General features: G+C 59.9%; 1 protein-coding gene across 3 annotated transcripts in view; it reads left to right on the top strand.

Annotated features, from left to right (window-relative positions):
- Positions 1-14,452, top strand: part of spg11 (SPG11 vesicle trafficking associated, spatacsin) — a 147,659-nt gene that overhangs the window by 115,382 nt on the left and 17,825 nt on the right. For all 3 annotated transcript variants that reach the window (XM_085968394.1, XM_085968393.1, XM_085968395.1), the window contains exons 31-32: positions 3,230-3,378; positions 7,265-7,463. In XM_085968394.1, coding sequence (XP_085824520.1) covers positions 3,230-3,378; positions 7,265-7,463 — 348 coding nt within the window. The remainder of the gene's footprint in view (positions 1-3,229; positions 3,379-7,264; positions 7,464-14,452) is intronic.

The raw sequence follows: 14,452 nt of genomic DNA, 5'->3' as shown, positions 1-14,452 counted from the left end.
CTCCCCAATCTTCCTGTCGCAGACGCATCTGTCCATGACAGCATTGGTAGCAGTGACCACCACACAGTCCGGCCTCCTCCTGAGGACCCCACCACCACAGAAGCCAGTCTTCAGCCAATTCGATTCACTCCACGTCGTATAAAGAAACGGCTGAGTGCACTGGATACAGCAAAGGCTATGAACCCCAACAACATCCCAGCTATCATGCTGAAGACTTGTGCTCCAGAACTAGCCGCACCTCTACCCAGGCTGTTCCAGTACAGCTACAACACTGGCATCTATCCGACAATGTGGAAAACGGCCCAGGTATGTCCTGTCCACAAAAAGCAGGACAAATCCAATCCGGCCAATTACTGCCCCATCAGTCTACTCTCAATCATCAGCAAAGTGATGGAAGGTGTCATCGACAGTGCTATCAAACGGCACTTACTCACCAATAACCTGCTCACTGATGCCCAGTTTGGGTTCCACCAGGACCACTTGGCTCCAGGCCTCATTACAGTCTTGGTCCAAATATGGACAAAAGAGCTGAATTCCAGAGGTGAGAGTGACTGTCCTTGATATCAAGGCAGCATTTGACTGAGTGTGGCATCAAGGAGCCCGAGTAAAACTGAAGTCAATGGGAATCGGGGGGGTGGGGGGGGGGGGGGGGAAACGCTCCACTGGCTGGAGTCATACCTAGCACAAAGGAAGATGGTTGTGGTGGTTAGAGGCCAATCATCACAACCCCAGGACATCGCTGCAGGAGTTCCTCAGGGCAGTGTCCTAGACCCAACCATCTTCAGCTGCTTCATCAATGACCTTACCTCCATCATAAGGTCAGAAGTGGGGTTGTTCGCTGATGACTGCACAGTATTCAGTGCCATTCGCAAATCCTCAGATAATGAAGCAGTCCATGTCTGCATGAAGCAAGACCTGGACGACATTCGGGCTTGGGCTGATAAGTGGCAGATAACATTCGCACCACAGAAGTGCCAGGCAATGACTATCTCCAACAAGCGAGAGTCTAACCACCTCCCCTTGACATTCGACGGCATTACCATCGCCGCATCCCCCACCATCAGTATCCTGGGGGGGGTCACCATTGACCAGAAGCTTAACTGGACCAGCCACATAAATACTGTGGCAACAAGAGCAGGTCAGAGGCTGGGTGTTCTGCGGCGAGTGTCTCACCTCCTGACTCCCCAAAGCCTTTCCACCATCTACAAGGCACAAGTCAGGAGTGTGATGGAATACTCTCCACTTGCCTGGATGAGTTGCAGCTCCACCAACACTCAAGAAGCTCGACACCATCCAGGGCAAAGCAGCCCGCTTGATTGGCCCCCCATCCACCACCTTAAACGTTCACTCCCTCCCCCACCGGCGTACCGTGGCTGCAGTGTGTACCATCTACAAGATGCACTGCAGCAACGCGCCAAGGCTTCTTCGGCAGCACCTCCCAAACCCGCGACCTCGATCGAGTAGAAGGACAAGGGCAGCAGGCACATGGGAACACCACCACCTCCAAGTTCCTCTCCAAGTCACACACCATCCTGACTTAGAAGTATATCGCCGATCTTTCATTGTTGCTGGGTCAAAATCCTGGAACTCCCTCCCTAACAGCACTGTGGGAGCACCTTCACCACACGGACTGCAGCGGTTCAAGAAGGCGGCTCACCACCACCTTCTCGAGGGCAATTAGGGATGGGCAATAAATGCCGGCCTTGCCAGCAACGCCCACATCCCATGAACGAATATATAAAAAAATATAGATCGAGATATATACTAAAAATAACAATTTTTACCCCCATCTTTATTGTATTTCTTTTCACTTATAGGCTGGCCTACATCTTGTAACCTTCACTGACCAAGAGCTTAAGTCTTTGACTTAAATAAATTTGTTTATTTTCTTTAGTGCATGTAGATAGGCCATGTGTTTATTTGTCACCCTAAGAGGCCTCTTAAAATGTAAGATTTTATGGGGATAGTAAAGTAAAGAAAGACTTGAATTTATATAGCACCTTTCACGACCACCAGAGGTCCCAAAGCGCTTTACAGACAATGAGGTACTTTTTGAAGTGTAGTCACTGTTGTAATGTAGGAAACACAGCAGCCAATTTGCGCACAGCAAGCTCCCACAGACAGCAATGTGATAATGACCAGATCATCTGTTTTTTTTAGTGATGTTGATTGAGGGATAAATATTGGCCCCAGGACACCGAGGAGAACTCCCCTGCTGTTCCTCGAAATAGGATCTTTTATGTCCACCTGAGAGAGCAGACGGGGCCTTGGTTTAACGTCTCATCCAAAAGACGGCACCTCCGACAGTGCAGCGCTCCCTCGGCACTGCACTGGAGTGCCAGCCTAGATTTTTTGTACTCAAGTTTCTGGAGTGGGACTTGAACCTACAACCTTCTGACTCAGAGGCGCGGGTGCTGCCCACTGAGCCACAGCTGACGCAGTAAAGGGATTATTGACTTAGGTTAGGATAAATCCCTTCCCACGTTTATTCCGAATACAAAAAGCTTATTAATCTTCAACAGCCTCCTCAATGGTGCTATGACCATTACTGTCCATCATTGTGAGAAGTAACTCTGTCCACAGGGTGATTTTCCTGTAGTGTGCCAGCTCGTCACTAATGATTATCACAGAGTGCATGATTTCACAGATAGTCACAAGCGGAATTTGGAATCATAGCTGAAGTTTTGTTTGTATTCTGGAAGAATGCTGCTTTTGAAAGCCTCTCCTAAAGTCCAAGGGCATTGCTACATTTTATGGGGTTAGAGATGCAGAGAACATTGGACTAGTTTTGGTTGCAAACTCATTATATTGGTTTTGAGCCTACCCTGCCAGAGAATCAAGTTTTGCTACCTTGGTACATGGCTGCGGTGGGGAATGTCACCAAGGTGAAGGGGATGAGAGACTCCCTTCCAAGGTTTGGGTTAAAACATATTGTAGCCACGGTAGTGGGAGCTTCCCTTCCAACAATTTCTCTCTCGAGAAGATTACGGTTTGTTAATCTGTTGGGGAGGTTTGTGTGTGCATATTGCCTTCTGTACCTCTGCATTTTCTGTTTTTAGTTTGATTGTCAAATTTGCATCTCTGACGCTGAACAGTTAAGAGACCGAGTGAGACTGGGTGCTAGTTTTTGGGGTTTACAGGATTCAGTACAAATTCAGATCATGTTCCCATGCTAACGGTTATACACTGAATAAGCAATCCTTTTCCCTTATTTTTTTTCCTTCCCCAGTGAGCAGCATAGCCTCGTCATTTGTTCAGTATCCAGAAGACGATATTGTTAAAGACCAGATTGTTAAGGATCTGCAAATCCTCACGAATGAGTGCCACCACGGAAAGAGTTATTGCCGTCAAGTTCTTAGCTTGTACGAGCTCGCAAAGGTACCAGCATTAAACTCTTCTCAAAACAGTTCATGTAGTAATCTGTTAACAATTATTAACATTGTTCTTAAACCAAATGCAAGTAAAAGTAAAGCACGGCTTGCGTCTTCATCGGAATAAGTCCACAGCAAAGAAATTGATTGAGAAAAATATTTCTTAGTTGCCTATTAGTGTAAGTAAGATGCCTAGAAATGGGGGATGTGATTTGGGGTAGAATTACATTCCGTAACACATCTGTCAAATTTCACATCTTGCTGCTATTTGCTGCCTGCACTTCACAGTTTTGCCGTGAAAGTGCTGGTGTCTGAGTGGTAACAAATCACTTGCTGCACCAAATCACTTGTTCTACTTATAAGTGAGCTACAAGGTAATAATTTAGTCTCTGGGTTCAAGTGAACCATGAGCTTTACTCTGGCTGCAGTGCTGGAGACTTGTATAATTTTAACTTTTTTTAGTGTGTACAGTTTCAATCTAATTTTTTCAGTTACAGCAGGAGAGTGTTTTGCGATTAAATGGATGTCGCGCATTGTCAGATATAAACGTCAAGTGGTTTATTTTCTGTACTCCAGTGCTGTCCTGATAAGTATTCTGTTTGTAAGGTCCTTTCATTTTTGTGTTATAATTTTTTTTTAAATATTGTTTTGTGCATTAAGTCGGGGCTTAGGTGGCATTCGTACCACGGCTGCCCTAGTCTGACTGTCTCTGTGCCATTACGTGAGGCATCATTCACATTTGAGTCCATTGACATGGGAATAGTGAACACTGGGGAGGAAAGACGGCCAGAAATGATTCATTTAAAAAAAAAAACGTGAGAATGTGATGGGAGTAGACCAGAGACAAATGGGAGAGGGACAAAACAGGAAGCATAAGAACATAAGAATTAGGAGCAGGAGTCGGCCATTTGGCCCCTTGAGCCTGCTCCGCCTTTCAATAAAATCATGGCTGATCTTCGACCTCAGCTCCCCCTTCCTGCACTATCCCCATATCCCTTGATTCCCTTAATATCCAAAAATCTATCGATCTCTGTCTTGCATATACTCAATGACTGAGCCTCCGCAGTCCTCTGGGGTAGAGAATTCCACAGATTCACCACCCTCTGAATGAAGAAATGTCTCCTCATCTCAGTCCTAAATGGCCGACCCCTTATTCTGAGACTGTGACCCCTGGTTCTAGACTCCCCAGCCAGGGAAACATCCTCCCTGCATCTACCCTGTCAAGCCCTGTAAGAATTTTGAATGTTTCATTAAGATCACCTCTCATTCTTCTAAACTCTGGAGAATATAGGCCTAGTCTACTCAACCTCTCCTCAACGGACAATCCCCCCCATCCCAGGAACCAGTCTGGTGAACCTTTGTTGCACTCCCTCTATGGCAAGTATATCCTCCCTTAGGTAAGGAGACCAAAACTGTACACAATACTCCAGGTGTGGTCTCACCAGGGCCCTATATAATTGCAGTAAGATGTGTTTACTCTTATACTCAAATCCTCTTGTAATAAAGGCCAACATACCATTTGCTTTCCTAATTGCTTGCTGTACCTGCATGTTAACTTTCAGTGATTCGTGTACAAGGACATCCAGGTCCCTCTGAACACCAACATTTCCCAATCTTTCACCATTTAAAAAATCCTCTGCTTTTCTATTTCTCCGACCAAAGTGGATAACTTCACATTTCTCCACATTATATTCCATTTGCCAAGTTCTTACCCACTCACTTAGCCTGTCTATATCCCCTTGAAGCCTCTTTGCATCCTCCTCAACTTACATTCCCACCCAGCTTTGTATCCGCAGCAAAGTTGGATATACAGGAAACTCTCGATTTACCGGCACCTAAATAACCAGAAATCTCTGTTAACCGGCAAAATTCAGGAGTAGGTTCAGGTAAGTTTTACTTCATATTAGTGGCCGTTCCTGGATCTGTGGCTGTGTAACCAGGGTTCCTGTACCTGTTGCTAAGCAACAGGGATGCTTGGATCTTGTGGCCGGGGTTCCTGCACCTGTTGCTAAGCAACAGGGAAGCCTGGATTTGTTGCTGTGTACGGGGCTCTCGTACCTTTTACTATACCTCTCTGTAATCCGGACTTTTTGATAAACCGGCACCACGCCGGTGCCGGATAAAAGAGTTTCCTGTATTACATTTGGTCCCCTCATCCAAATCATTGATATAGATTGTGAATAGCTGAGGCCCAAGCACTGATCCTTGCGGTACCTCACTAGTTACAGCCTGCCAACCTGAAAATGACCCGTTTATTCCTACTCTTTGTTTTCTATCCGTTAACCAATCCTCAATCCATGCTAGTATATTACCCCCAATCCCATGAGCCCTAATTTTGTTTAATAACCTCTTGTGTGGCACCATATCGAATGCTTCTGAAAATCCAAATGCACCACATCCATTGGTTCCCCCTTATCTATTCTGCTAGTTACAACCTTAAAAAAACTCTTAAGATTTGTCAAACACGATTTCCCTTTCATAAATCCGTGTTGACTCTGCCCAATCGTATTATTATTTTCTAAGTGCCCTGTTACCACGTCTTTAATAATAAACTCTAGCATTTTCCCTACTACTGATGTCAGGCTAACTGGTCTGTAGTTCCCCGTTTTCTCTCTGCCTCCTTTCTTAAATAGTGGGGTTACATTTGCCACCTTCCAATCTGCAGGAACCGTTCCAGAATCTATGGAATTTTGGAAGATGACAACCAATGCATCCACTATCTCTATAGCCACCTCTTTCAAAACCCTAGGATGTAGGCCATCAGATCCAGGGGATTTATCGGCTTTCAGTCCCATTAACTTCTCCAATATTTTTTTTACTATGAATTTTTTTCAGTTCCTCATTCTCACTGGAGCCTTGGTTCTCCACTATTTCCAGGAAGTTTTTTTGCATCTTCTTCCATGTAGACAGATGCAGAGTATTGGTTTAATTTCTCTGCCATTTCCTTATTCCCCATTATAACGTCTCCTGGCTCAGCCTGTAAGAGACCCACATTTACTTTCACTAATCTTTTCCTTTTTACACACCTATAGAAGCTTTTACAGTCTGGTTTTTATGTCTCTCACTAGTTTACTCTCGTATTCTATTTTCCCTTCATCAATTTCTTGGTCCTCCTTTTGCTGTTGGTATTCATTACACAGCAAGAGAGGTTTGGATCATGAGTAATGTTTGGTGGGGGAGGGAAAGGACAAAGTTCCAGAGGTGACATACAAGACTTGTTAAACTCCATGGGGTAGAAATTCGTCTCGGGCGGTGGCGCAGTGGAATTAAATCTCAGGCGCTGCGTATAACGGGCGGTCGATCCGATACCGCCCGAGACTAATCTCTACCCCCATGTGCGGTATGAGGTAGATAATCATAGAATCGTCGATTCTTGCAGCACAGACTGAGGCCGTTCAGCCCATCATGCTTGTGCTGGAAAAATCTCACCATTGTATTTTGAAGTTTTGTTGGGTTCATTTATTAAGGGAATGTTACTCGGTACACCGGGGTATCACAGCAAATACTGCTCATGTATCTTGTTTCACAATTTCATATTGGTTTCCTATTTTGTTTTATGAATGGATGATTTCACATTATTAATGACTAGTTGTATCGTAGTTCTTTTATAAAAATTTAAAAAAACACTAAAGGGTGGTAGAAGTTTGGAACACTCTTCCGCAAATGGCAATTGATGCTAGATCAATTGTTAATTTTAAATTGGAGATTGATAGATTTTTGTTAACCAAAGGTATTAAGGGATATGGGCCAAAGGCGGGTATATGGAGTTAGGTTGCAGATCAGCCATGATCTCATTGAATGGCGGAACAGGCTCGAGGGGCTCAATGGTCTCTCCTGTTCTCATATTCCTAATAAAAAGCATTAGTCACATATTTTATTTTGTTACCCAAAAGGAGCTTGGCTGTTCTTTCAATGATATATCAACCCAAGATTCTGATACTGTTCTGCGGGAAGTGTTATCATCTCAACAGCCTGACCGATATAAAAAAGCCCAGGCATTTATCACAACCCAAGGACTGAAGCCGGAGGCAGTGGCAGCGCTTGTAGCTGATGAAGTGGTTCAGGCGTTACTCTCTTCAACAGAAAACAAAGGTAAACAACATGTCTTGGTTTTGGGAACGCTACGGAAAGTTCTGCTCCCCATGAAGACCCTAAATGGCACCTGAAAAGTTTTATTGAACTCTTGCTCACTAAACACATTCTACTATGGGAGGGGAATTTTAACCCCTCACGCCGGGGTGGGGGGGGGAGGAGGAGGGGCGAGTGTGGGGGGGGGGAGGAGGAGGGGCGAGTGTGGGGGGGGGAGGAGGAGGGGCGAGTGTGGGGGGGGGAGGAGGAGGGGCGAGTGTGGGGGGGAGGAGGAGGGGCGAGTGTGGGGGGGAGGAGGAGGGGCGAGTGTGGGGGGGAGGAGGAGGGGCGAGTGTGGGGGGGAGGAGGAGGGGCGAGTGTGGGGGGGGAGGAGGAGGGGCGAGTGTGGGGGGGGGAGGGGCAGGGGCGAGTGTGGGGGGGGAGGAGGAGGGGCGAGTGTGGGGGGGGGAGGGGCAGGGGCGAGTGTGGGGGGGGGAGGGGCGAGTGTGGGGGGGGAGGGGCGAGTGTGGGGGGGGGAGGGGCGAGTGTGGGGGGGGAGGGCGAGTGGGGGGGGGAGGGGCGAGTGTGGGGGGGGGAGGGGCGAGTGTGGGGGGGGGAGGGGCAGGGGCGAGTGTGGGGGGGGGAGGGGCGAGTGTGGGGGGGGAGGGGCGAGTGTGGGGGGGGGGAGGGGCGAGTGTGGGGGGGGGAGGGGCGAGTGTGGGGGGGGGAGGGGCGAGTGTGGGGGGGGGAGGGGCGAGTGTGGGGGGGGGGAGGGGCGAGTGTGGGGGGGGGAGGGGCGAGTGTGGGGGGGGGAGGGGCGAGTGTGGGGGGGGGAGGGGCGAGTGTGGGGGGGGGGAGGGGGCGAGTGTGGGGGGGGGGAGGGGCGAGTGTGGGGGGGGGAGGGGCGAGTGTGGGGGGGGGAGGGGCGAGTGTGGGGGGGGGGGGGGGCGAGTGTGGGGGGGGGAGGAGGAGGAGGGGGCGAGTGTGGGGGGGGAGGAGGAGGAGGGGCGAGTGTGGGGGGGGAGGAGGAGGAGGGGGCGAGTGTGGGGGGAGGAGGAGGGGCGAGTGTGGGGGGAGGAGGAGGGGCGAGTGTGGGGGGGGGAGGAGGAGGAGGGGCGAGTGTGGGGGGGAGGAGGAGGAGGGGCGAGTGTGGGGGGGGAGGAGGAGGGGCGAGTGGTGGGGGGAGGAGGAGGAGGGGCGAGTGGGGGGGGGAGGAGGAGGAGGGGCGAGTGGGGGGGGGGAGGAGGAGGAGGGGCGAGTGGGGGGGGGGAGGAGGAGGAGGGGCGAGTGTGGGGGGGGAGGAGGAGGAGGGGCGAGTGTGGGGGGGGGGAGGAGGAGGAGGGGCGAGTGTGGGGGGGGGAGGAGGAGGAGGGGCGAGTGTGGGGGGGGGAGGAGGAGTAGGGGCGAGTGTGGGGGGGGGAGGAGGAGTGGGGGGGGGGAGGAGGAGGAGGGGGCGAGTGTGGGGGGGGAGGAGGAGGAGGGGCGAGTGTGGGGGGGGAGGAGGAGGAGGGGGCGAGTGTGGGGGGAGGAGGAGGGGCGAGTGTGGGGGGAGGAGGAGGGGCGAGTGTGGGGGGGGGAGGAGGAGGAGGGGCGAGTGTGGGGGGGAGGAGGAGGAGGGGCGAGTGTGGGGGGGGAGGAGGAGGGGCGAGTGGTGGGGGGAGGAGGAGGAGGGGCGAGTGGGGGGGGAGGAGGAGGAGGGGCGAGTGGGGGGAGGAGGAGGGGCGAGTGGGGGGGGGGAGGAGGAGGAGGGGCGAGTGTGGGGGGGGAGGAGGAGGAGGGGCGAGTGTGGGGGGGGAGGAGGAGGAGGGGCGAGTGTGGGGGGGGGAGGAGGAGGAGGGGCGAGTGTGGGGGGGGGAGGAGGAGTAGGGGCGAGTGTGGGGGGGGGAGGAGGAGTAGGGGCGAGTGGGGGGGAGGAGGAGGAGGGGCGAGTGTGGGGGGAGGAGGAGGAGGAGGGGCGAGTGGGGGAGGAGGAGGAGGAGGAGGGGCGAGTGGGGGGAGGAGGAGGAGGGGCGAGTGGGGGGAGGAGGGGGAGTGGGGGGAGGAGGAGGGGCGAGTGTGGGGGGGGAGGAGGAGGGGCGAGTGTGGGGGGGGAGGAGGAGGGGCGAGTGTGGGGGGGGAGGAGGCGGGGCGAGTGGGGGGGAGGAGGAGGGGCGAGTGTGGGGGGGAGGAGGAGGGGCGAGTGTGGGGGGGAGGAGGAGGGGCGAGTGTGGGGGGGAGGAGGAGGGGCGAGTGTGGGGGGGAGGAGGAGGGGCGAGTGTGGGGGGGAGGAGGAGGGGCGAGTGTGGGGGGGAGGAGGAGGGGCGAGTGTGTGGGGGGAGGAGGAGGGGCGAGTGTGGGGGGGAGGAGGAGGAGGGGCGAGTGTGGGGGGGGAGGAGGAGGGGCGAGTGTGGGGGGGGAGGAGGAGGGGCGAGTGTGGGGGGGGAGGAGGAGGGGCGAGTGTGGGGGGGGAGGAGGAGGAGGGGCGAGTGGGGGGGGGGAGGAGGAGGGGCGAGTGGGGGGGAGGAGGAGGAGGGGCGAGTGGGGGGGAGGAGGAGGAGGGGCGAGTGGGGGGGAGGAGGAGGAGGGGCGAGTGGGGGGGGAGGAGGAGGAGGGGCGAGTGGGGGGGAGGAGGAGGAGGGGCGAGTGGGGGGGGAGGAGGAGGAGGGGCGAGTGGGGGGGGAGGAGGAGGAGGGGCGAGTGGGGGGGGAGGAGGAGGGGCGAGTGGGGGGGGAGGAGGAGGGGCGAGTGTGGGGGGGGGAGGAGGAGGGGCGAGTGTGGGGGGGGGAGGAGGAGGAGGGGCGAGTGTGGGGGGGGAGGAGGAGGGGCGAGTGGGGGGGGGAGGAGGAGGGGCGAGTGGGGGGGGGAGGAGGAGGGGCGAGTGGGGGGGGGAGGAGGAGGGGCGAGTGGGGGGGGGAGGAGGAGGGGCGAGTGTGGGGGGGGGGAGGAGGAGGAGGGGCGAGTGTGGGGGGGGGAGGAGGAGGGGCGAGTGTGGGGGGGAGGAGGAGGAGGGGCGAGTGTGGGGGGGGGAGGAGGAGGGGCGAGTGTGGGGGGGGGGAGGAGGAGGGGCGAGTGTGGGAAGGAGGAGGAGGGGCGAGTGTGGGGGGGAGGAGGAGGGGCGAGTGTGGGAAGGAGGAGGAGGGGCGAGTGTGGGGGGGAGGAGGAGGAGGGGCGAGTGTGGGGGGGGGGAGGGGGGGGGAGGGGGAGGGGGAGGAGGAGGGGCGAGGGGGGGAGGAGGGGCGAGTGGGGGGGAGGAGGAGGGGCGAGTGTTGGGGGGGGAGGAGGAGGAGGGGCGAGGGGGGGAGGAGGAGGAGGGGCGAGTGTGGGGGGGGGAGGAGGAGGGGCGAGTGTGGGGGGGGAGGAGGAGGGGCGAGTGTGGGGGGGGAGGAGGAGGGGCGAGTGTGGGGGGGGAGGAGGAGGGGCGAGTGTGGGGGGGGGAGGAGGAGGAGGGGCGAGTGGGGGGGGAGAGGAGGAGGAGGGGCGAGTGTGGGGGGGGGGTAGAGGAGGAGGGGCGAGTGTGGGGGGGGAGAGGAGGAGGGGCGAGTGTGGGGGGGGGAGAGGAGGAGGAGGGGCGAGTGTGGGGGGGTAGAGGAGGAGGAGGGGCGAGTGGGGGGGGGAGAGGAGGAGGGGCGAGTGGGGGGGGGAGAGGAGGAGGGGCGAGTGTGGGGGGGAGAGGAGGAGGGGCGAGTGTGGGGGGGAGAGGAGGAGGGGCGAGTGTGGGGGGGGAGGAGGAGGAGGAGGGGCGAGTGTGGGGGGGGGAGGAGGAGGAGGGGCGAGTGGGGGGGGGAGGAGGAGGAGGGGCGAGTGGGGGGGGGAGGAGGAGGAGGGGCGAGTGTGGGGGGGGAGGAGGAGGGGCGAGTGTGGGGGGGGAGGAGGAGGGGCGAGTGTGGGGGGGAGGAGGAGGGGCGAGTGTGGGGGGGAGGAGGAGGAGGAGGGGCGAGTGGGGGGGAGGAGGAGGGGCGAGAGTGGGGGGGGAGGAGGAGGGGCGAGTGGGGGGGGAGGAGGAGGAGGAGGGGCGAGTGGGGGGGGGAGGAGGAGGAGGGGCGAGTGTGGGGGGGGAAGAGGAGGGGCGAGTGTGGGGGGGAGGAGGAGGGGCGAGTGTGGGGGGAGGAGGAGGGGCGAGTGTGGGGGGGAGGAGGAGGGGCGAGTGTGGGGGGGAGGAGGAGGGGCGAGTGTGGGGGGGAGGAGGAGGGGCGAGTGTGGGGGGGAGGAGGAGGGGCGAGTGTGGGGGGGAGGAGGAGGGGCGAGTGTGGGGGGGAGGAGGAGGGGCGAGTGTGGGGGGGAGGAGGAGGGGCGAGTGTGGGGGGGAGGAGGAGGGGCGAGTGTGGGGGGAGGAGGAGGGGCGAGTGTGGGGGGAGGAGGGGCGAGTGTGGGGGGAGGAGGAGGAGGGGCGAGTGTGGGGGGAGGAGGAGGAGGGGCGAGTGGTGGGGGAGGAGGAGGGGCGAGTGGTGGGGGAGGAGGAGGGGCGAGGGGCGGAGGAGGAGGAGGGGCGAGTGGGGGGGGAGGAGGAGGGGCGAGGGGGGGAGGAGGAGGGGCGGGGGGGAGGAGGAGGAGGGGCGAGTGGGGGGGGGGAGGAGGAGGGGCGAGTGGGGGGGGGGGAGGAGGAGGGGCGAGTGGGGGGGGGAGGAGGAGGGGCGAGTGTGGGGGGAGGAGGAGGAGGGGCGAGTGTGGGGGGAGGAGGAGGAGGGGCGAGTGTGGGGGGAGAGGAGGAGGAGGGGCGAGTGGGGGGAGGAGGAGGAGGGGCGAGTGTGGGGGGGGGAGGAGGAGGAGGAGGGGGCGAGTGTGGGGGGGGTAGGAGGGGGGGCGAGTGTGGGGGGGGTAGGAGGGGGGGCGAGTGTGGGGGGGGTAGGAGGGGGGGCGAGTGTGGGGGGGGGAGGAGGGGGGGCGAGTGTGGGGGGGGGAGGAGGAGGGGCGAGTGGGGGGGGGGGAGGAGGAGGGGCGAGTGTGGGGGGGGGGGAGGAGGAGGGGCGAGTGTGGGGGGGGGAGGAGGAGGGGCGAGTGTGGGGGGGGAGGAGGAGGAGGGGCGAGTGGGGGGGGGAGAGGAGGAGGAGGGGCGAGTGTGGGGGGGGGCAGAGGAGGAGGAGGGGCGAGTGTGGGGGGGGGCAGAGGAGGAGGGGCGAGTGGGGGGGGGCAGAGGAGGAGGGGCGAGTGTGGGGGGGGAGAGGAGGAGGGGCGAGTGTGGGGGGGGAGGAGGAGGAGGGGCGAGTGTGGGGGGGAGGAGGAGGAGGGGCGAGTGTGGGGGGGAGGAGGAGCGGCGAGTGGGGGGGGAGGAGGAGGGGCGAGTGTGGGGGGGAGGAGGAGGAGGGGCGAGTGTGGGGGGGAGGAGGAGGAGGGGCGAGTGTGGGGGGGGAGGAGGAGGAGGGGCGAGTGTGGGGGGGGAGGAGGAGGAGGGGCGAGTGTGGGGGGGGAGAGGAGGAGGGGCGAGTGTGGGGGGGGAGAGGAGGAGGGGCGAGTGTGGGGGGGGAGAGGAGGAGGGGCGAGTGTGGGGGGGGAGAGGAGGAGGAGGAGGGGCGAGTGTGGGGGGGAGGAGGAGGAGGGGCGAGTGTCGGGGGGGAGGAGGAGGAGGGGCGAGTGTGGGGGGGAGGAGGAGGAGGGGCGAGTGTGGGGGGGAGGAGGAGGAGGGGCGAGTGTGGGGGGGAGGAGGAGGAGGGGCGAGTGTGGGGGGGAGGAGGAGGAGGGGCGAGTGTGGGGGGGAGGAGGAGGAGGGGCGAGTGTGGGGGGGGAGGAGGGGCGGCGAGTGTGGGGGGGAGGAGGAGCGGCGAGTGGGGGGGGAGGAGGAGGGGCGAGTGTGGGGGGGGAGGAGGAGGAGGGGCGAGTGGGGGGGGGAGGAGGAGGAGGGGCGAGTGTGGGGGGGCAGGAGGAGGAGGGGCGAGTGTGGGGGGGGAGGAGGAGGAGGGGCGAGTGTGGGGGGGGAGGAGGAGGAGGGGCGAGTGTGGGGGGGGAGAGGAGGAGGGGCGAGTGTGGGGGGGGAGAGGAGGAGGGGCGAGTGTGGGGGGGGGAGAGGAGGAGGGGCGAGTGTGGGGGGGGAGAGGAGGAGGAGGAGGGGCGAGTGTGGGGGGGGGAGAGGAGGAGGAGGAGGGGCGAGTGTGGGGGGGAGGAGGAGGAGGGGCGAGTGTGGGGGGGAGGAGGAGGAGGGGCGAGTGTGGGGGGGAGGAGGAGGAGGGGCGAGTGTGGGGGGGAGGAGGAGGAGGGGCGAGTGTGGGGGGGAGGAGGAGGAGGGGCGAGTGTGGGGGGGAGGAGGAGGAGGGGCGAGTGTGGGGGGGAGGAGGAGGAGGGGCGAGTGTGGGGGGGAGGAGGAGGAGGGGCGAGTGTGGGGGGGAGGAGGAGGAGGGGCGAGTGTGGGGGGGAGGAGGAGGGGCGAGTGTGGGGGGGAGGAGGAGGAGGGGCGAGTGTGGGGGGGAGGAGGAGGAGGGGCGAGTGTGGGGGGGAGGAGGAGGAGGGGCGAGTGTGGGGGGGGAGGAGGAGGAGGGGCGAGTGTGGGGGGGGAGGAGGAGCGGCGAGTGTGGGGGGGGAGGAGGAGCGGCGAGTGTGGGGGGGGAGGAGGAGGAGGGGCGAGTGTGGGGGGGGAGGAGGAGGAGGGGCGAGTGTGGGGGGGGAGGAGGAGGAGGGGCGAGTGTGGGGGGGGAGAGGAGGAGGGGCTAGTGTGGGGGGGGAGAGGAGGAGGAGGAGGAGGGGCGAGTGTGGGGGGGGAGAGGAGGAGGGGGGAGGAGGAGGAGGGGCGAGTGTGGGGGGGGAGGAGGAGGAGGGGCGAGTGTGGGGGGGGAGGAGGAGGAGGGGCGAGTGTGGGGGGGAGGAGGAGGAGGGGCGAGTGTGGGGGGGAGGAGGAGGAGGGGCGAGTGTGGGGGGGGAGGAGGAGGGGCGAGTGTGGGGGGGGAGGAGGAGGAGGGGCGAGTGTGGGGGGGAGGAGGAGGAGGGGCGAGTGTGGGGGGGGAGGAGGAGGAGGGGCGAGTGTGGGGGGGGAGGAGGAGGAGGGGCGAGTGTGGGGGGGGAGGAGGAGCGGCGAGTGTGGGGGGGGAGGAGGAGCGGCGAGTGTGGGG

The sequence above is a fragment of the Somniosus microcephalus genome, chromosome 27 (assembly GCF_052327205.1).
Source record: "Somniosus microcephalus isolate GS21.2 chromosome 27, FLI_Smic_1.0, whole genome shotgun sequence".
In the NCBI taxonomy this organism is placed as follows: domain Eukaryota; kingdom Metazoa; phylum Chordata; class Chondrichthyes; order Squaliformes; family Somniosidae; genus Somniosus; species Somniosus microcephalus.
Note: the sequence above shows the minus strand (reverse complement) of the source record. Positions and strands in the feature narration are given on the sequence as shown.